The sequence below is a fragment of the Mus caroli genome, unplaced genomic scaffold (genome assembly GCF_978045245.1).
Source record: "Mus caroli unplaced genomic scaffold, Mus_caroli_1 scaffold_12, whole genome shotgun sequence".
Classification (NCBI taxonomy): domain Eukaryota; kingdom Metazoa; phylum Chordata; class Mammalia; order Rodentia; family Muridae; genus Mus; species Mus caroli.
In genome coordinates this window covers 44850040-44872285 of record NW_028227267.1, presented here as the reverse complement: position 1 = coordinate 44872285, position 22246 = coordinate 44850040, and the positions used below count along the sequence as shown (strand labels likewise).

Genomic DNA, 22246 nt, shown 5'->3' with positions numbered 1-22246 from the left:
GCGTTCTAGGAAAGCAGTGACTTAATATTGAGCCAGCCAGTAGCTACGTCAGGCATTGCTCACTCTGGCCTGCAGGGGACAGTGTGACCGGAGACGATCTCCAGCGCTTTCGAGGTTTCTGCCTCTCTAGGTGACTGACTTCGGCGCCGGGAGCGAGAGGCGGGCCAGCCGGAAGGGGCGGAGCCAGTCACGGTCCCGCCCCAGGCCGCCTCTGCGCCCTCGCCCCGCCCCCTCCCCCGCCCGGGCTGCCATGGCCCTTCCCGGCATCCCCTATGAGCGACGGCTTCTCATCATGGCGGACCCTAGAGATAAGGCGCTTCAGGACTATCGCAAGAAGCTGCTAGAGCACAAGGAGATTGACGGCCGTCTTAAGGAGCGTGAGTGAGCCTTGACACACTCTCTAGTGCCTGGACCGGCTTCGGTCTCTGATAGAGCGGAGGCTTCGGCTGAGCCCGAAAACAGCACCCGGCTTGGGAAGGCCCGAGTCCAGGGACGAGGCGCTTTGTCATCCCGCCCCGCGCTGGGGTGCAGCACCGCCTCGGCCGTGGGTATGGCCCCAGTCCCAGTCCGGTGGCATAGGGAACAGCCACAGTTCTGAGGTGGAAGAGGGGAGGATTAGAGGAGTGAGGAACAAGTGGGCTGGGGACATATTCCGGGTGCAGGAAGGCAGGCTTGGGTCTCGGGACCCGGGGATGGGAGGACGCTTGAGTCAAAGAAGCTCCAGCCGGACGCGGAACTCACGGAGGCGGCTTGTACTTGGGGTAGAAGGGGGCTCAGTGGTTGTAATAGCTTTTCTCGTCTTCCCTCAGGCTTCATACTGAGTACCAAGTTTTCTGTATACCCTGAACATTTACGTTTTGAAAAGCCTGCGTGATTTAATTAAATGAGAGAATACGGCAGCCTAGGATTCGGTGAAGAATTGCGTTGGTTGACTTAATTTAGTATGGACAACCAGAGTAAGCCAGGTGATCTTAGTGTAGCAATGGGAGGCTTGATTCACGGCTTATCGTTCAGTTTTGTAGCAAATCTGAAGGTGGCAGGATGTCCCTGTCGGTTAAAAATGTAACTTAAAAACATTTCGTACCAAGAAAATAGATATGACACTTTCTCTGTTACATTTCGTTTTAAAACATGCCACCTATCCACTACAAACTGAAAAAAAAAAACAAACTTATTTTGTGGTTTGAAACCTACATAAGGTAAAAGAGACCTAAGTAAACAATTTTATGCAGTTGTTTAACTTAAAATGTCAAAATTTTATTATTTCAGTAAGGGAACAATTAAAAGAACTTACCAAGCAGTATGAGAAGTCTGAAAATGATTTGAAGGCACTACAAAGTGTTGGGCAGGTAGGTGATAAAGTTTGAAAGTATTTTGCCATTTCTAAGCTATTGGCAAAAGGTAATGCGCCTTTATTCTTTTCCAGATTGTAGGTGAAGTGCTAAAACAGTTAACAGAAGAAAAATGTAAGTGGATTAACTTACTAATTAATTAAAAAATAAAAAGCCCCAGTTCCTTGCCAGCTTTTGAAATGCCCATTTTATTTTGATTTTTGAGGCCAGGTACTTCTATGTAGCTCTGGATGCATCTTCCTATGTAGACTAGACTGGCCTTGAACTCACAAGCCTTTTGCTTTCCAGTGCTGGAATTTTAGGCATGTGTGCCATTATGGAAGACTGTTTTAATTCATTCATATATATATTCATATGGAAGACTGTTTTAATTCATTCATACATTCATATGAATATATATATATACACACACACACACTCTAAAGATTTATTGTTATTTGTAAGTACACTGTAGCTGTCTTCAGACAGAGAACAGAGTAACAGAGAAGGGTGTCAGATCTCATTATTATGGGTGGTTGTGAGCCACCATGTGGGTTCTGGGATTTGAACTCAAGACCTTCGGGAAGAGCAGTCAGTGCTCTTAACCGCTGAGCCATCTCTCCAGCCCTTCTAATTTTTAATTCATTTATTTGTGTATGTGTGTCTGTCTGTCTCTATGTCTGTGTCCCCTGCACTCATGTATATATGTGTATGCATATGTGTGTGCATGCATCAAAGGACTACTGTGGGAGTTGCTTTTCTGCTTCTGCCATGTAAGATGGGACCTAGAGATTGGCTTTAGTAAGATCAATGAGCTTGGGTGTAAGTGCCTTTATTTAATAACCCATAAGGATAGCCCTGAAGTGCCTAGTATTCTAGTGACAACAATACAAGGAGTTGGTCTTTGTTTACATAAGTTAAATTTTGTATTTACTGTTCTTAGAGGTCAGACATAAAACTACACTCACCATACATGTAGATGTATTTGTTTTCTAACTTTGTTTTTCAATTTGTTCTAGTCATTGTTAAAGCAACAAATGGACCAAGATACGTCGTAGGTTGTCGTCGTCAGGTAATGTTTTCTGATGGGGCATTGTGCCCATAACTCCCAAGAGTGCTTTGTTCAGACACCGCAAATGACTAGCAAAGCCTGGAATTTCTTAGTCCCTAGTGTTTCTCATTGTCCTAGTCAGATATCTGTACTTAGAAATCAAATCATTTTAGAACTAGAAAGAAAATGGTTTAGTATGATGTCTTTCTTGAACAGCATATCAATTACCCATGTTTTACATTTAAACATTCAAAAATGTTGCTTACAGACTCAGCGGTAGTTAACTTTTTAGTCATTTGGACCAAAATGGGCAAGTTGAAATACCTCTGCATTTCATTTTGCAGACTTTACAATGTAAGTGAGTAGTTTAGAATGAGTCAGTAGCATTTGCGATTTATATACCATTCTGTTCTTTAGGAAGTGTCTTAAGCATTTGCTGAAGCACTTTTTCTGGGAGTATTTGTCATATTGAGTTTACGTTTTCATTGTTGGTTTTGTTTTTTGTAACTCGATCTTGCTATGTAGCCTATAGTGTCTTTAACAATACTGGTACCTCAGCCTCCTGAGTACCAGTACAGTATTTACCATTATGCCGAGTTCAGGTTTTAAAACATTATAACATGACTCCAGAATAATATTTAACATTGAGGCAAAAGCTAATCTTAGGATTTCAGCATATAACTAGATATTTTTGTAATCGAATACTATAAGCCTAGGAACTGGAGAGTGGCTCAGCTGTTGAGAGCATGGGAGCTCTTCCAGAGGACCTGGGTTTGATTCTCAGCACTCACACAAGGGCTCACAATCATCTGTACCTCCATTCCCAAGGGCTCTGGTGTCCTCTTCTGGTCTCTATAGCCACCTGCATGGTAACACAGCATATATGCAGACAGAACACCCATATACATAAAAATGAAAATTTAGAAAGTATTATAGACCTAGGTTTGGGGATGTAGCACAGTAGCAAAATACATGGCAAGCACATGAGACACCTGGTGAACCCTTCTAATAATGAAAATGGATTTTTGTTATGTCTTAGTCAGCTTTTACATTCCTTTCAAGGCCCTCTGGATGCCAAAAATTGGCATTTCTAAGATACTGTTTTGAAAGAGTTTCTGTTGAATTCACTCTGTAGACCAGGCTGGCCTCAAACTCAGAAATCCACCTGCCTCTGCCTCCCAAGTGCTGGGATTAAAGGTGTGTGCCACCACTGCCCGGCTATAAAGGTCTTTTTATTTAGTGTTTTGCCTATTTTTACTTCTCTGTGTATGTGATTTAGTATATGCATGTGGTGCATGCATGTGATTGTGTAATGCACCTATAGGAAGGCCAGAGCAGGACATTCTCTGTGTTACTGCTTTGAGACAGGGTCTCACAGAACTGGAGGAAATCTTGGCTAGGCTAGCTGGCCAGTGATCTTGGGATCTGCCTATCCCCACCTACCAGTGTTGGACTAATAGGTACCAGTTGGCTTTTTATAGAAGTGAGAGTGATGAGCTTAAGTCCTCCCTCTTGAAAACAGCCCTGAGCAATTTCCTTACCCCTTACTTCATTTTGAACTGACTAAGGTATCACCATCCTTTCCCAGTGTTAATTTTGTGCCTGCCCAGTCACTTCTCAGCCTTCCACCAATAGCCACATCACTTTGATGATGCTTCTAGGACTATCCATCATTTTGACCATGGTACAAATGTATTATATAGTATCTGGAAGATACTGGTAGGTCTTGGAAACAAATGTTAATAACTCCAAATACCTCACCAATGTAACCACCCTCGCACAACCCTTATGTAATTATGGTTTTGGCTCTAAAAATGCTTTGCCTCTGAGCTTGGGCACCAAAAACCTTTCCAAAGAAAGCTCACTCTTGGTCTGACAACAGTTTCAATTGATTTAATCAGTGTTGTTATTAGTAACTTTCTAGATCATTTCTATTTTAGTGAGTACAATTCAATCTCCTAAATTTATAGCTCATTGTAGAGTCCTGTACAAAGTGGTTAAAATTCTAAAAATACAATGGCAAACAGTTTTGAAACTATTGGAACATAACTTTTTATTTCTGACAAGTGAGGTCTTCAGTATATATTCAGTGCATCTATAGAATAGAGTATCCAATTGTAACCAAGAAGTCAACATGCTTAACCATGTAGTAATTATCCAACCTGATGTGCTCAGTATGAGGACTGTTGTGTACAAGGGCACAGGAGTGAGTTTTTATTTGTTTTGTTCATTTGCATTCCTGAGTATGGTTTTTGTTTTTGAAGACAAGATTTCTTTGTGTAGCCCTGGATATCCTGGAATCCCCATTGTAGACCCTGCTGGTCTTAAACTCAGAGATCTGTCTGGCTCTGCCTCCCAAGTGCTAGATTAAAGGCGTGCAGTAGCACCACAGGCTTGCATTCCTTAGTATGTTAATAGAAATCTTCTAAAGGAAACCTGTTTCCTTTTCTCTTAGGATTATGTATATATATTTTTTCTTCTAGAAGATGTTCAAAAGATATTTTATAGATACATTTGCAAACCATTTTCCTTTCTTTTTCCCCAAAATATTCACTAAGGAATTTTTTTTAAAAAGTTCTATTGACAGGGAGTTTATAATGTGATATTTGTGTCTCTTATGTAGTATAAAAATGTATATATGGTTTCTGAATATTAAGCTCTTGTTAAAGTAGCATTTCCCTTTTTAAATATTTGTGTAACATCTTTTGTTTTATGAAACAGCTTGACAAAAGTAAGCTGAAGCCAGGAACCAGAGTAGCTTTGGATATGACCACACTAACCATCATGAGGTGGGTTTCTCATTGTTTACTTTCCAGTTTCTTAGAGGGGAGGTTTTCTAAAGTACAGGATTTGTGGAATCATCGAAGATTTTACTACTCCTTACCTATTAAGTTCAAGGTCTTTAGAAGGTGCTTGCATAACCCACAAACTAAGACGAAATCCCTTGAGAGAAAAGTTTCTGATTTTTTTTTGTTTTTCATCCTAGATATCTGCCGAGAGAGGTGGATCCATTGGTTTATAACATGTCTCACGAGGATCCTGGAAATGTATCTTATTCTGAAATTGGAGGCCTTTCAGAACAGATTCGGGAGTTAAGAGAGGTGGGTGTGTGTTCTCTGATCTCAGACTATTGCCCTATTGCTTTTAGGATGTCTGAAGGGAGAAATGGTGTAAAATTACATTTTGGGTTGTTGTTGTTGTTGTGGTTGGTTGATTGGTTTTTCTTGTTTTGTTTTGTTTCATTTTGTTTTTGGCTCAATAGTAGCTTCTGCTTATTATACATTTGTAACTCTGCTGAGAATAGCAATGAATTTGTAGCTGTAAAGATTACTGCTGCTTGCTATTTTGGAGTGTTGGGAAAGTCACCTTTTTGTGTCCAAAAAAGAACATAGGGCAAAGTGAAGAAATATTGATATCTAATACCTTTGCCATTTACAGTTCCAATTGTCTTCAGTGTGCTTAGGTCAACTAGTTGCACACTGGGCAACATGCTGTGTGGCTTTCCTAAAGCTAGTGATGTTGAACCCAGTACAATAAAAACTGTTACCTTGGCCCCAAATACTTTTATCTTTTTTCAAACTATTTGTTGCTCTTTAGAATACTGGCTATAGACGTTTATAAGCTTTCAGATGATGAATTAGATTAGGCTTGCCTTGCCTCATAACCTGGGAAAGTACACTGTCATACTGATTTACTTTTCCTGAGGCAGCCTAAGTATTTAGGAATGAATGAGAAGAGTTGGGAGTAGTTCTTGAATGTGTAGTTCATGGTGGTTCATAATTCTTAGACCTCAGCTCATTACACTTTTTGAAACCATTATTAAAGTATAAACTGCTTGGGCTGTTAAGATGGCTTAGTCAGTAAAAGTGCTTGCCACACAAGGCTAGATAACCTGGGTTTGAGGACAGAAGAACTGACTCCACAAAGTTGTCTTCTCTTGCCCACAAGTGTGCTGTGGCACATACACTTCCTCCTCATCATACACAACTGCATTAGCACATGCATGTGGACACAGACACACATAGGGACACAGACATATATTTGTACACAGAATAATAATACAGTTTTTGAAAAATTAAAGGAAACTGGTTGAGTAGTTTGAAGATTGGGGTAGGGCACAGGCATTCCAGGTGATTATGAAACCAAATTTTTCTTGGCAATATATAAAGAAGCACTGGCCTGATTATGAAATCAAAGTATATACTGAGTTCAAGTTAGTGAGAGGGTAAGAGAAGAAAAAGGAAATGTCTTCATGAAACTTGCCTCCCTCCCACAGTGCTTGGCTGCATCCCATCTGCTAAGGAGTAGGATACACACACACACAGACACACACACACACACACACACACACTTACACACACTTTTTATCCTCAGATATTTTAGAATGTTGGTGGTTTTGGTTTCTTCACACTTAGTTTATACTAATCATGCTTTATGGCATCAGAAACATTCAGTAACATCACACAGATGGTATTTCAAGTAGTTGGTGCTATAAATAAATTGGATAGCCAGATCCTCTTCCTCCTTCTCTTCGTCCTCCTCATATTGCTATTGTTCTTTTCTCCTCCTCTGACACAGCATCTCATATATCTCAGGCCTTAAGTTCACTGAACATCAGGAAGTTACTTAGAACTTGTGCTCCTCCCACTCTCTCTCCTCCCTAGGGCTGCATGATGTGCGCACTCACTGCCACACTCGCATCAGCCGTGCTGGAGCTGGACCTCAGGGCTTGGGCATGTTAGGTGAGGCAAGCACTCTACCAACTGAGTACATGGCTAGCCTGCCCGCCTGCCCTTTTTTTTTTTTTTTTTTAAATCCTCTGAATGAGAGTAAAAAATAACTTAAAAAAAAAAAAAAAAAAAAGCTGTGACATACTGCTAGCAGAGGAGATTTTATGTCTTTTGTGATAGTAACCAATTATGACATCAGAAACATTCCTTGTTTTGTGACTATTTTTGCTCTGTATTATGTGAATTATTATAGATCCTTTTATTCTTTGCTGACTATGATCATTTTGTAGTACTAGGAATTCAACCTAGGACTTCACATGCCAGGCAGGTGCTCCGTTCCTGAGCTGCACTCATTCTTGTTCACTTTGTCTTTTGAGATACATCTTGGTAAATTACCTACTCTAGACCAAGCTTGCTGTCACCCTGCATTGGCCTCCTGAGTAGCATGGGTTGCAGATGTATGCCAGTGGACCCAGCTTCTCTGTTTCTTTATACTGTGATTTTTATTGTAGTGAAATATGCACCTGATATGAATGTACAGATTTTTAAATATGTAATTCTAATACATTCTTTACAAAGTATATACATCTGTACAATCTAATATGTAGCTTGCTAGAAACAACCACTACTTTTTAATTTTTGTTTTTAAGAGATTTCATCTGATATAAAACCAATATTTAAGTCATTTTGTATAGCGTGAAAGTGTACTTTTCTCAGAGATTATAACATGGTATTATTAAACTTTAAGTATTTTAAAATATATTAAAATTTTCTACTGTTTAAGAAACATGCAACTTCTTTTCCAGGTAATAGAATTGCCTCTTACAAATCCAGAATTATTCCAGCGTGTAGGAATAATACCTCCAAAAGGCTGTTTGCTCTATGGACCGCCAGGTTGGTATCGGATTATCTCCTTCAGAAAAGGAGTAGATGAGGAATTAAAAAGTAGAAAGACAAAAATTTAATATAGGTAATCCCAGTTCCCACTCTATTGAGAGTAAAGGTTGACATCTGCTCTTCCGTCAGGCATGTGGAGCCCTTCTATGCCTTGTCCCAGTCCATGTAATTCTATATACCCTAGTCCTTAAAGTTCATTTCATAGAAACGGATGTCCCTGAGAAACTTTAATGGAGCTGCAAGGTCAGAACCACTGGCATCAAACTAATCTATTATTTGGCATCTATTGATGGTACAAAGGCATTGTGGTAAAGTTGCTCAACACTGGCATCAACAATGCTGGTAATCACTGTTCTTGACCACCACATACTTGCAGTGTCGGCAAAAATGCCAGTTTCACTTTGAATGTTGCTAGTAAAGGGATAAAAATGATAAATTTTATTAATATTTCATTCTTAAGAACTGTTTTTTGTGATGAAATGGGAGCAGGAACAGAAAGTGCTTCTGTACAATTGCATGCTGAAAAGTATAGTGTGCTCAGGCAAAGCATTTATGCCGTCATTGAGTGGGAGGCTTCACATGGGATCGGTTTTACTTAAAAGGACAATTTGCAGTCTGTAGTGACTCAGATCGTTGCTTTCTGGAGATTAGATAATTGGTTAGTCAGTCTGGCAGTTGGTTATTTAGTTTACAGTTTTTCTAGAACAAGTAAAATAAGTAGTACAGACTGTTAGTGGTCATAAAAGTTGACATGGCAAGTAAAATTAGAACTTTTAAAAACAACTTATCTTTATGAATATGTGTGTCTTAGTTAGGGTTTCCATTGCTGTGCTAAAAAACATGACCATCCTGAGCTCAGAGAAGAAAGGGTTTATTTCAGCTTTTGGCTCTCATGTTATACTGCATTGCCGAGGAAAGTCAAGGAAGGAACTCAAACAGAGCAGGAATCTGAAGGCAGGAGCCGATCGATAGAGGCCATGGAGGAGTGCTCTTACTGACGTTCTCATCATGGCTAATGCAGCCTGCCTTCTTATAACACTCAGGACCAGCAGACCAAGGCTGGCGCTTTCAGTAACAGGCTAGACCCTCCCACATCAATCACTAAGACAATACACCACAGACTTGCCCAGTTGCGGGCATTTTCTCAGTTGAGGCTCCTTCTTATCAAATGACTCTAGCTTGTATCAAGTTGGCATACCTACATGTGTGTCTGTGTACCACATGTGTGCCACTGGGTGCCCAAAGAGGCCAGAAGAGTGTGTCAGATCCCCTAATACTCGAGTTACAGATGGTTGTGAGGTACCATCTGGGTGCTGGGGATTGAATTTGGGAAGAACAGCTGCTGCTCTTAACTGCTGGACCATCTCTCCAACCCGAAAATTAGAATTTTTAAAAAATGTTTACTAGACCCAGTGAATTTGACAGCTTTAATATGTTAATTCTAGAAGACTTTCCTGATAAGATGTATTGTGATACCAGTAGGTGATTTTGAATATTTTATGGTGAAAAATGTCAATATTTAAGGAAATTGCATAATTCACTCACCCTCTAGTTTCCAAATAACTAATGATTGATGCTAAAGATATCATGTACAGATAACAGATCTATTCGTGAGCTGGAGAGATGGCTTAGCAGTTAAGAGCTCTGGCTACTCTTCCAGAAGTCATGTGTGCAGTTTGTAACACCCACACAGTGGCTCACAACCATGCATAACTATAGTCCCAGGGGATCTAATACCCTCTTCTGGGGTGCAAATGTACATGTAGACAAAACACCTATATACATAAAGTACATAAATAATTTTAAAAAAGATCCATTCAATGTATATAGCCCATATTGTAAGAGTAACTTTTTATTTATTTCTAAAGTTCTATATTCATTGTGCTTAAAATTACAAGATGAGATATTGTCTCACACCTGTTAGAATGGTTATTATCAAGAAAGAGTGAATGAATGTAATAAAACCAGGCATTGGCAAAGATGGAGAGAAGAGAAGCTATATTGCTGATAGGAATGTAAGTTGATGTAGCCATTTTAGAAAACAGTTTGGGGTTCTTCAGAAAAATTAATGAAAGTACTATCTTCCTTGGCAATTGAGAGGTGGTGTGTGTGTGTGTGTGTGTGTGTGTGTGTGTGTGTGTGTATTCATGCAAGGCAGCTGAAATCAGTATGTTGAAGAGATGTTGGCACGTCCATGTTTATTGCAGTGCTATTTACAGTGGCCAAGATAAGAAAATCTTAGTATCCATCAACTTATGAAAGGGTAAAGAAAATGTGGTATATATATATATATATATATATACCACATTTATATTATTATTTATTTATTATTATTATATATTATATATATTATATAATATATAATATATATTATATATATTATTATATTATTATATTATATATATTATATTATATTATATATATATATATATATATATATATATATACCACATATTCTACTGTGTATATATATATATATATACACAGTAGAATATGATTGAGTCTTCACAGAGAAGTAACTTCTGTCCTTTGTGTGAACATGGATCAATCTTGCAGTGATGATGCTAAGGGAAGTAAGCAGGCATGCAAAGACAGACAAGATACCACATGATCTCGCTTGTGTGCGGGATTTTAGAAAGTTGAACTTACAGAGAATGGTTTGTTTAAGAAGGGCTGTGGGAAGAGGGATGGGTTGACGTCACAGAAAAAACACGCAAAAAATTAGCTGTTGCCGTATTAGGTATTTCCACTTGATGAAAGAAGACTTGGTTTTCACCACATAGTAATAACCATATGAGTTAATAGGTATGTAAATTAGTGTGGTTTAATCATTCTAGAATGAATACATATAACTGTGTCACAGTAATTTAAATCAGGAAGGATGGTTTAAAAAGTTTTTAAAGATTTATTTATTTTTATATATTTGAATACATTGTTGCTGTCTTCAGAAACATCAGAAGAGGGCATCAGATCTCATTATAGATGGTCATGAGCCGCCATGTGGTTGCTGGGAACTGAACTCAGAACTCCTGGAAGAGCAGTCAATGATGAGCCATCTCTCCAGCCCTAAAGTTAAACAATTTAATATTGCAAGTAATTTACTCTATAATTTTAAATAAAATTTCTATGTAGGATTTAGCTTCAGTTTTAGAAAATTCACTACCATTACAATTATGTTATTGGTTATTTGTTTGTGTGTATCTGTGCAAGTGAGTGCTATATGTGGGAGGTTGTTGGGTCACTTGTAACTGGAGTTACATGTGATTATAAGATGCCGTTAGAGGTGCTAGGGACTGACTGAACTCTTGTCCTGGGAAGAGCAACAAGCATTCTTAAGTACTAAGCTCCAAGAGTTGGGGTTTTTTTGTTTTTTTGTTTTTTGGATTTTTTTTCGAGACGGGGTTTTTTCTCTGTATAGCCCTGGCTGTCCTGGAACTCACTTTGTAGACCAGGCTGGCCTCGAACTCAGAAATCCGCCTGCCTCTGCCTCCCGAGTGCTGGGATTAAAGGAGTGTGCCACCACGCCCGGCAAGAGTTGTTGAAAGGCTTTTAAAAATGGTTCTGCTTTGAACCCAACTTCATTTGATATTTCTAGGCACTGGGAAAACACTCTTGGCACGAGCTGTTGCCAGCCAGCTGGACTGCAACTTCCTAAAGGTAAGGGAAATTCTTTTATATTTTTTTAAATGAAATTTCTTTGAATTGTCTAATTTGTATTACTATTTTTCTTTTAAACAGGTTGTATCTAGTTCTATTGTAGACAAGTACATTGGTGAAAGTGCTCGTTTGATTAGAGAAATGTTTAATTATGCCAGGGACCACCAGCCATGCATCATTTTTATGGATGAAATAGATGCTATTGGTAAGAATGAAACCTTTTCAATTTTATCTTAAATACTTTTTTGTTAGAAATTGTTTAAAAACCTGAAAGAAGGTCCTGCCTGAGCAGCAGCTCTGACTTGTCTGCAGTAGGTAGCACAGCGAGTGGGCGTCCTCAGTACCACCTGCCTGCATAGGACTTCTCAGAGCTTTGAGATCGTGGCCAGTCTCAGTGAATAACCTTGAGCACTGCAGAAGGAGAAACACTCTTTCCAAAATCAGTTCTTTGCCTTTTTTCCTTTTTAGTTTTTCGAGACAGGGGTTCTCTGTGTAGCCCTGGCTGTCCTGGAACTCACTCTGTAGACCTGGCTGGTCTTGAACTCAGAAATCTGCCTGCCTCTGCCTCCCAAGTGCTGGGATTAAAGGCGTGCGCCACCACTGCCCGGCTTACTTAGTATTTTTAACACTGCCTACTATTACATTCTGTTTTATTAAATGATGGGCACAGAACAAAAGAATAATGTCTATGTATTTCCAAATTTATTACTTTAGGTGGCCGTCGGTTTTCTGAGGGAACATCAGCTGACAGAGAGATTCAGAGAACTTTAATGGAGGTAATGTTTGGTAAAGAGGATTTATAAAGAAAAACTTATTAATAAAAAACTAAATATTGCATATTTGAAGGTGAACAAGTGTTTGAGATGTTGCCAGGAATGAACACATTCTTGTACCCTAATCCCTAATAAGAAAAATGATTACTGTGGAGTTTGGGAGGATGGCTCAGTGGGAAAGAGTGATTGCTTTGCAAGTATGATGGACTGAGGTAAAGCTTTTCTTGGCAGTCATGCATCTATAAGGGCAGCATAATGAGGGTAGAGACTAGAGTTGCTCAGACTTGCTTATTGCTGATGGAGCTTCAGGTTCAGTGAGAGACTCCATTTCCAGAGAATAAAGCAGAGAGGCAAAGTACACCAATGTCCTTCTGCTGGTAGTCTCCAGAAGGACCCCACACATAATATATCTATACACATACACAAAAGGAGGAAGTTACTCACTAAAGAACAGGGAAAGACAGGAAAAGGTTGATCAGTGGATACCAGGTAGACAGGAACAAGCAGTTATTGTTTGTTAGGTACCTGGGTATCTCTATAAAAACATGTATATTTCAATACTGTAATGGAATACAATGTTTTCACCATAAAGAAATGATGTATAAGGAGAATATGTTATGTTTAAACTGACTTAAGTGTGTAAATGGAAATTAAAACATATGGTTAGTTTTAATGTTTTCATATAAAGAGGTAAAATAAGAATACTAGAAAAAAGACATAAAATCCTATTTGGTAAAATTGTATTCTATAGTTTTTTTAAATAGATCAGCTATTCAGATGTATAACTTATTGTTAAGCGTTTGATTATGCTGGTTTGGTAAAGGTATGAGTAACATATATTAAGACTTTCAGCAGTAAATGAGTTGCATTATGTTTGTGGCTGCTCTGAAAACCATTCTTTGGGCTTTATTACTAAGACTATGACAGCTAAAATAGAATTTTTAAAAAACATTTTTTTATTCTTTGATAACTTCATGCATACATCATGTATGCATACATATAGTGTGTCTTCACATCTACCCCATCTCCTCACTCTCACTCCTAACACCCCCAACACCATCCCACCTTCATGTTCTTTCTTTTTAATAACTCACTGAGTCCAAGTAGTGTTTCCTATTTGAATCAGCAACCTACTAGGGGCCATACATACCCTTGAAGAAGAGTTGCTCTCTGTGTTCCAGCAGTCATCAGTCAGTAACTCCTCATAAGCCCACCATGTGTGGGACAGGTAATCACAGCCGCTGTGAGGCCATGACTGTAGTGCAGAAGATCTGAGTCCCGTGCAATGATGTATATAGTAAACTAGCTTTTATGATGGAGCAGGGAGGTGATGAAGTGAAGAGGATACATAATGCAAGATCCCGTTTGCTGCAAATGGAAACTAGGTAGCACAGAGCATTTGATTTTAATTTTTTTTATTGTAGTGTTTGAAAATCGATTTTTTTTTTTTTTTTTTTTTTTTACAGATTATACAGACCTAGGCAGAGGATGAGCTGTTTTGTATTTTTAGACAGGCTGTCTTCTGCGTAGTGCTGACTAGCTTGGAACTTCTACATAGACCAGTCTGACCATGAACTTAGGACTGTCTCTGTATACAGTATTTTAAATTTAAAATATAAAGTCTTGTGGCTGGAGAGATAGCTCAGCAGTTAAGAGCACTGGCTACTCTTCCAAAGTACACAGGTTCAGTTCTCAGCACCCACTTGACAGTTAACAGCTGTCTCTAACTCCAGTTCCAGGCTTGTGGCATCCTCACATAGACCTCACAAAACACCACTGAACATTAAGAAAATCAAACAAACATAGCCTAAGGTACATGAGACTCTGTCTTAAAACAAAAGCCAAAACTATAAGAGGTATTTTAGAGCAACACAATTATTAGTGTATTCATATAACTGATAATATATTATCAACTAGCAGACATCACCAGTCAGCTAGTTATCTTTTAATAATTTTTATTTCATTAAACTTTGTGCATATGTGCACAAAAATGCATGTGTTTGGTAAAGTCTGTCTCTAATTTTTTATGTAGTTACTAAATCAAATGGATGGATTTGATACTCTGCATAGAGTTAAAATGATCATGGCTACAAACAGACCAGATACACTGGATCCTGCTTTGCTGCGCCCAGGAAGATTAGATAGAAAAATACGTGAGTTACTCTCTTTTCTTTACCTGCTCTGTTTTTCTCTCTGTCAGTTTTATCTTTTTACCCAACCTCTTTCTACTCTATTAAACTATCAACTGGAGTACAAAATAGTTTCTCTCTATTTTCAGATATCGATTTACCAAATGAACAAGCAAGATTAGATATATTGAAAATCCACGCGGGCCCTATTACAAAGCATGGTGAAATAGGTGAGAAAGTAGAGTGTTTATTCGAGTATGCATCGGGTAAATGAAGCGCAGCACAACAGGATGCTGCTGCTGACAGCGTCCCAGCTAGCCTAGGAGTTTATGGACTCTTCTTAATGCTTTTATCTTCTCAGAAGAATAAAGTGTGAAGATGGGAAGTATTGCTACAAACCAGAGGGCAGTGGAAAAATATAAAATAGTTACATGTGTGTGCTGGAGAGAAGGTTCAGCAGTTAAGAGCTCTGGTTGCTTTCCCAGAGGTTCTGGGTTTATTTCCCAGCACCCACACGACAGCTCATAAGCAGCTGTATCTCCTGTCTGACGTCTGAAGAGATCCAACACCTTCTTCTGGCTTCAGAGGGCACTGTGTGCATACGGTGCACACACAAACACCCAGACACATAAAACTAAATATGTTTAGCTAGGAGGTGGGTGGTGGCGCCTACCCTCAAGAGACAGAGACAGACAGACCTCTAAGTTAATAGCCATCCTGGTCTACAAAGTGAGTTCTGGGACAGCCAGGGCTACACAGAGAAACCCTATCTCAAAAACTAAAATAAATAAGTTTAAAATAAAAATTTTAAATATTATAAAGTGCATATGTAAGTGAGGGCTGAACATGTAGCAAAACATGGCTTATAAGCTGAGTTCTCCTGGCCGTTTTCTTTTGTAAAAGAGTTTTGAAGTAGCTCATCTGTATCGTTCATTTGCATGCTGTTATGGCTGCCTTCCCACCACAGCAGTAGGTGAAGTAGTTTTGACAGGACAGAAAACCTGCAAAGCAGGCTACCTAGTAAGACCTTGTCTCAATTAAAAAAAAAAAACAATACAGGAAAACTCTTTAGAACTTGATGGTTCTAAATAGCTACAAATGGTTGACTATTACCATTTATTTCATTGACCCTATGAGGAAAGATTGATCTAGGGCTGGAGAGATGGCTCAGTGGTTAAGAGCACTGACTGCTCTTTCAGAGGTCCTGAGTTCAAATCCCAGCAACCACACGGTGGCTCACAGCCATCTGAAATGAGATCTGATGCCCTCTTCTGGTGTGTCTGAAGACAGCTACACCGTACTTATATATAATAAGTTAAATAAATCAATTTTTTTTTAATGAGGTTATAAGTATCTTCTACAAATACTGAGCTCTCCTAAGATGCTAGATAACTGATATCCTTGGGAATCCCTGCTCTTAGAAGGTTAGTGACCTGACCATGATTACGTGCTGACTGAGGAGTCCCTGTATAGAGACTGACCAGTTCTTTATTGCCAACAAAGGTGTTTGATAGTTTTAGTAGCCTATGCTCTGCTGTTCCTCTCACTGTCTCTGTCACATTCATAGCTAGCACAGAGCTATAGTTCTTCAAGCCATGTCTACTTTGTGAGGAGAAAGAGTTCACTATTGGGCTGGTGAGATGGCTCAGTGGGTAAGAGCACCCGACTGCTCTTCCAAAGGTCCAGAGTTCAAATCCCAGCAACCACATGGTGGCTCACAACCATCCGTAACGAGATCTAGCCTCCTCTTCTGGAGTGTCTGAAGACAGCTACAGTGTACTTACATATAATAAATAAATAAATCTAAAAAAAAAAAAAAAAGAGTTCACTATTGTTATTCCAGATCCCATACAACTTGAAATTTTCAAAGAAAACCAGAAAGCTAATAAATGCTTGCTATATCATTTAAAGGTTCTGTTTTGATAAAATTATCTCTACCTTTAGTATATTTTACATTTGCCTTGCATGACTAAAGTACATTCCACTTACTGTTTATATACTTATATATTTTATGTGTACTTGTATGTGAGTAAGTGTATGTCTTGTTTACCACATCTGTCTCAGAGTTAGACAGTTGTTAGCCATGCCATGGGTACTGGGAACCAAACCTCAGTCCTCTGTAAGGGCAGCAAGTGCTTTTAGCTACTGAGCCATCTCCCCAGCCCCAAATTATTTTGTTTTTGTTGCTTGACTTTTTTTATGTTGTGGTGTGGTGATTGCACTCAGGACTTTAGAAATGCGGAACATTCACTCTACTACTGAGTCGCACCCCTAGTCCTTAGAATCTTTGTTATACTACACTATAAACAATACTTGAGTTTGATTATGCCATGTGTGTGTGTGTGTACATGCATGTGTGTTTTGTATTTCAAAATACATTCACCCCATTTCTTTCTCTTGTCCCCCTTCCATGCATCTGATTTCTTCCTCTTTCCATCTTCTAATTATATGTTTTATTTTGCCACCGAGTGACTTTTGTGGTTTTTTAATTTTATTACTTTATGTACATGCTGTGTGTGCGCGCGCGTGTGTGTTTGCCTGTATGTATGCCTGTGCACCAAGTAGGTGCCTGGTATTCCTAAAAACCAGAAGAGAGAATTGGAGCCCCTGGAACTGGAGTTAAGACACTTGTTAGGCACCATGTGGGTGCTAGGAATCAAACTCAGGTCCTGTGGAGGAGCAGCCATCTCTCCAGTCCCTGATCCGTTGAGTTTAAGTATGGATGCTTAGAGAAGAGTGGATCCTTTTCCTGTGGCTACACCACTGAAGAGAGTGTCTCTCTCTCCGACTATAACCTGTAACTGTTTACATGTCATCAAGAGTGAGTGCCACTTATGTGTGGGTGCAGGGTCTGTGTTGCGTACCTGACTTGGAGCTTTTCTTTACCACCCTCCCAAATCTTGGGGTTGATTACAGGGGTGCAGCAGGTTTAATGAGTCACAGCTTTGCACTTACTTCCGTTTGTTTTTACAGCTTCAAAGCAGGCACCTACAAATTTCGATGAAATTTTGGTTGAAAATTCAAAAGTATGTTTTCCTGATTCTAGTTTACTTTGCAGCAAGTTTAGTTGTTAATGCTGTAAAATAGTAGCACGGGTAATGCTGATCAAATTAAAAATGAACTAGTCCATTTAAATTTTCTCTATGGGCAAAAATCAATATTGAATCTTTATTGTTATCTAGCTGATTTCTGTTATTTTTTTTTTCTAAACAGATTATGAAGCAATTGTAAAGCTTTCAGATGGCTTTAATGGAGCAGACCTGAGAAATGTTTGTACTGAAGCAGGTGAGAATAAAAAGTATATTTTTACCATCAATAACAATGTTCTAAGCTTATCTAAAAGTAGAGCTGCACTTTGGCAGGATTTCTGTTTTTTGGTTTGCATTTGAGACTTGATTTCAAGAAGTAGAACTGAACAACACAAGGGAGGATGCACCACTGTAGTAGCTGACTTTGATTTTAGGGAAACGTACAGAATGCCGTTGAGGTTGTATGGCTGGACATGCAAGCCTACAACACTGATTTACCAGCTACCCTTCCCCGTTCCCCAATAAAGTTGCCCCTTGGGGATGTGATCTCTGAAGGAATTCCTCATGCCCACAGGCATGTTGTGGGAAGCCTGACTGCAGGACTGTTTAGTACACTGTGGCTAGAACTAGAGTGGACAAGTCCCATAAGGCCAGTATTTGAAAGATTTGCTCTAGAAGTCTGAGGTCCTGGAATTTGTTCAAAATGAAGTTTTAAAATAAAATTCTGAATTTTGTGATACTAGTTTTATTTTTGGTAACAAGTGACTTTGAAACACTGCCAGGTTGAAGTCATTTAGTTTTCATTCAGAATATTCAGACCCAAGGCATGTCTGCAGTAGTCTTTGTAATTACTATGTCATCATGAGTAAGTCAGCTAACATATGACTTGAAGTCTCTAGGGTAATTTATCACATTCCAAAATCTATCAGACCATATAATTATCAAGGGCAACTTTCAGGAAAAGCTAAAGTCAAAAGGCAGTACTGTGATTTTAAAGCTGATGCTGTCAATTTTGATAGGTGCTTTTTTTTCTCACATTGAAAAATTTTGAAGGAAATCACACATTAATAGGAACCATATTTTTGTATACATGTATATATTGTAGAATACTTAGATCAGATTAAACTCAGGTCCTGTGGAGGAGCAGCCATTTCTCCAGTCCCTGATCTGTTGAGTTTAAGTATGGATGCTTAGAGAAGTGTGGACCCTTTTCCTGTGGCTACACCACTGAAGAGAGTGTCTCTCTCTCCGACTATAACCTGTAACTGTTTACATGTCATCAAGAGTGAGTGCCATTTATGTGTGGGTGCAGGGTCTGTGTTGCGTACCTGACTTGGAGCTTTTCTTTCTTGGAGATTACCTGTCTTCCCTTCACTATGAAAACACCTAGGATCCTTTTTTCTAACTTTTTGAAATATACAGTGTATAGTGATTATCCTGCCTCTCCCTCCCAAGTGCTGGGATTTTAGGCTTATAGTACGCAGTACAGATGATTGAACAAGTGTTTATAATCTAGGCAATACTCCTGACAGCTATATCCCCAACCTTAAGCCTTGCTTAGTGACAGGTAATCATTATTAAAGTAACTGCAAGTTGGTTGTTTAGTTTTGCATTGCTTGAGATCAAACCTGAGATCTTGCATATGTTAAGCAAACATCCTACCTGTTCCACTACATAGATGAATAGCCTAGCCCAGATGTTTTGTTCTTTGGGGAGTCATTGTATATGCTATTAAGAAACTTCAGCCAAGAATGTATAGGTCTTGATAGTTCCAGGTGTTTTTATTAAGTACCACCACTTAATACTGCCAGTATTTGTATTAAATGAATATTAATTTCATTAAGTACTACACAGTCCAGATTTAAATATTCAGATAATTGTGGTATCTGCTTATTTCAAAAACAATGCTCACTCTATTTATGAAAATGTATGAAGTAGCACTACTGGCTCAGAAGTAGTAAGTGTATATCTCTTCACATTTCCTCCATAGAGATAAGATCACTTAGTTTTCTTTCACCTTTTCTTTTGAGATGAAGTCTTGACATATTAGGCTGGTCTTGAACTTGCAGTCCTCCAGTTGCAGTCTGCTAAGTGCTGAGCTTACTTACTTACTTACCACTGTTCCCAGCTTAGCTGTCTTACTGATTGAACTGCATTGCACACACTATAAGCAGCAATTTGTTTTGTTTTCCACAGGTATGTTTGCAATTCGTGCCGATCATGATTTTGTAGTTCAGGAAGACTTCATGAAAGCAGTCAGGAAAGTGGCTGACTCCAAGAAGCTGGAGTCCAAGCTGGACTACAAGCCTGTGTGATTCACTAGAAGGGTTTGGTGGCTGCATGACAGACATTGGTTTAATGTAAAAATAAAGTTAAGGAAAATAATGTATGTATTGGCAATGATCTTATTAAAAGTGAATAAACATGTATAAGCAACATAATAGTATGTAATTCAATAATTCTTTTAAAATTGGTACAGAAGAAAGTCATGTTTGGTGATGTTGCATTTACTGCAGCAGAATTTACAAAAGACATCCTGAAGCTTTTCGTATTTGCTTTGTGAGCATTTTGTACAACATTCAAAATGATTTGAGATAGTAGAGGAGAGCATTTCTTATGACTTATTTTATATTTTGTTTTCCTCGTCCTAAAAAAAAAAAAAGCAATAAAATGTGTTTAAGTTGTCCTATATATACTCTTGTCTTTTCTAAAGCACATTTATTCTTGTCCTTTTGATTAGTAAGAATATGATTTGAAAGCCTGGATGAAGTTGAAAATTAAAGTAGGGCTTTGAATTTTAAACAGTAATCACAGAGTCCACAAGATGTCTTCTTGTATCAATCATAGAGTGTGGGGGTATGGAGTATATACATGTACTTGTGTCTTCCAAGAAATTCTCTTTACCTATTGCAGTTAGGTATTTGATAATTTTAACTTTTTAAAGATTATGACTGGAAGTAATACTTATAGTTAATTTGGTTTATGTGAAAAATAATTCCCTTTTGTGGTCTGGATCCAGGAAAAGTCTGTTCATGGACATATAATTTTACATATTTGTGATTTCTAGCGATCTACTATTTCTTTGGTTCACCAATGGATTCTATAAATATCTTCCAGTAAATACCAGGCTGAGAGTGTCTACTCTATGGAATGTTAAATGTTCAAAACAAAAGTTCTGTCACCTGTACACAATTCTAATTTCATGTGGCAACCAAAAGTTGTATAAGGAAATTGTCAATGTCTAAAAATTGAGATTATTTATAGTGATTTCTTGTTTAAATAAAGACATCAAACTTCAGTTTCATAAATACCAAAGGACTAACCATAAATGATCCAGCTAGGTATGTAATTCTTCTTTTCCTCTCTCTCTCTCTTTTGGTTTTTCGAGACAGGGTTTCTCTGTGTAGCCCTGGGTGTCCTGGAACTCACTCTGTAAACCAGGCTGGCCTCGACCTCAGAAATCTGCCTGCCTCTGCCTCCCAAGTGCTGGAATTAAAAGGGTATGCCACCACTGCCCGGCTTCCCCTTTCTTTTTGAGACAAGTTCTCACTATGTACCCCTGGCTGGCCTGGGACACTTACTGTGTGGGTTAGGCCAGCCTCAACTCAGACATTTTCTAGCCTCTCCTGAGTGATGGAATTAAAGGCATTTACCACAATACTTGCCATTGGATTATTTTTTAAATTAAGAATTATTAGCAGGGTATTCTGTGCCTTTTGTAATTCTTAAAGCTGGATAATAGTTTATGTAATACTAGAGAGCATAGAACATCTAATTGGCCACCTAACTTTTGAACAGCTATCCTGTATATTGAATATGCATTACATATATGACAACATGAAAAGAGTTAAGAGGAAATCTAAGTTAAACACACGGTCCTTCCACTTTATTTTTAAAGGATGTTTTTTGATAACAGTAAGTCCTGAGGTCTCTAGGAAGTAGTCTTAAAATACAGTGAAAAGTAGTGATAGTGTTGTACACTTTGCAGTCTTCAGTGATTCCTTCAGTGAGACTAAAGGTGGTTCAGAAGTTCAGACCAGGCCTTTAATCATTTAATCTCAGAACTCTTGTAAATTTGAAGACCAGCCTGGTGTACATAGCGCGAGACCCTGGAGAAGGTATATTCTTCAAAAATTATTAACTCTAACGCTAGCTCCTCACACAATCATCTTTTATGTTGAAAAATAGGCTCGGAGAAATCTTAAGAGTACTGAATACAATTTAGTAAGTAAACTGTTATTTACATTTCTGATGACTTTTTCTAAGAATCGTTTTCTTGAAATTTTCTGGATAATTTGAGTTGTTAACACTCTGGAGTATACCTAAGAGGCCACTTTCTACTTTGTTTAAAGATGATGGGTATCTCGGGGGTGGGGGTTGTTTTTGTTTTTTTTTCGTAGTCTAACATGAATTTAAGCTGAACTCTTCCTGTTTGGTTATGACTTCCCCCACGGATTGGATCGAGCAGCATTCCTCTGAGTGTGGAGGACACTTTGAAGGGACGGACTCCCATCGCATCTGGGAAGGCCTTCGCCCCGACCGCTCCTCCCCTACGGCCGCGGCTCCGCCCTGCGGGAAGCCCCTCCCCCCGCGTCTGCGCGCTCGCGGACAGGCGGGGCGGAGGCGCGCTGACACCTGGCGGCGGCGGC

The 22246-nt window shown here is 38.8% G+C and overlaps 1 protein-coding gene across 1 annotated transcript; it reads left to right on the top strand.

Moving 5' to 3' along the window:
• The first annotated feature begins 237 nt into the window (after positions 1-237).
• On the top strand, positions 238-20288 carry Psmc6 (proteasome 26S subunit, ATPase 6). Its single transcript, XM_021182042.3, has 14 exons — positions 238-377; positions 1270-1349; positions 1427-1466; positions 2351-2403; positions 5104-5171; positions 5369-5483; positions 7919-8006; positions 11605-11666; positions 11748-11871; positions 12381-12442; positions 14472-14592; positions 14718-14798; positions 17782-17853; positions 19794-20288. Exons 1-14 carry the CDS (start codon positions 251-253, stop codon positions 19910-19912), a joined length of 1212 nt encoding a protein of 403 aa, XP_021037701.1. The 5' UTR covers positions 238-250; the 3' UTR covers positions 19913-20288.
• The last annotated feature ends 1958 nt before the right edge of the window (positions 20289-22246 follow it).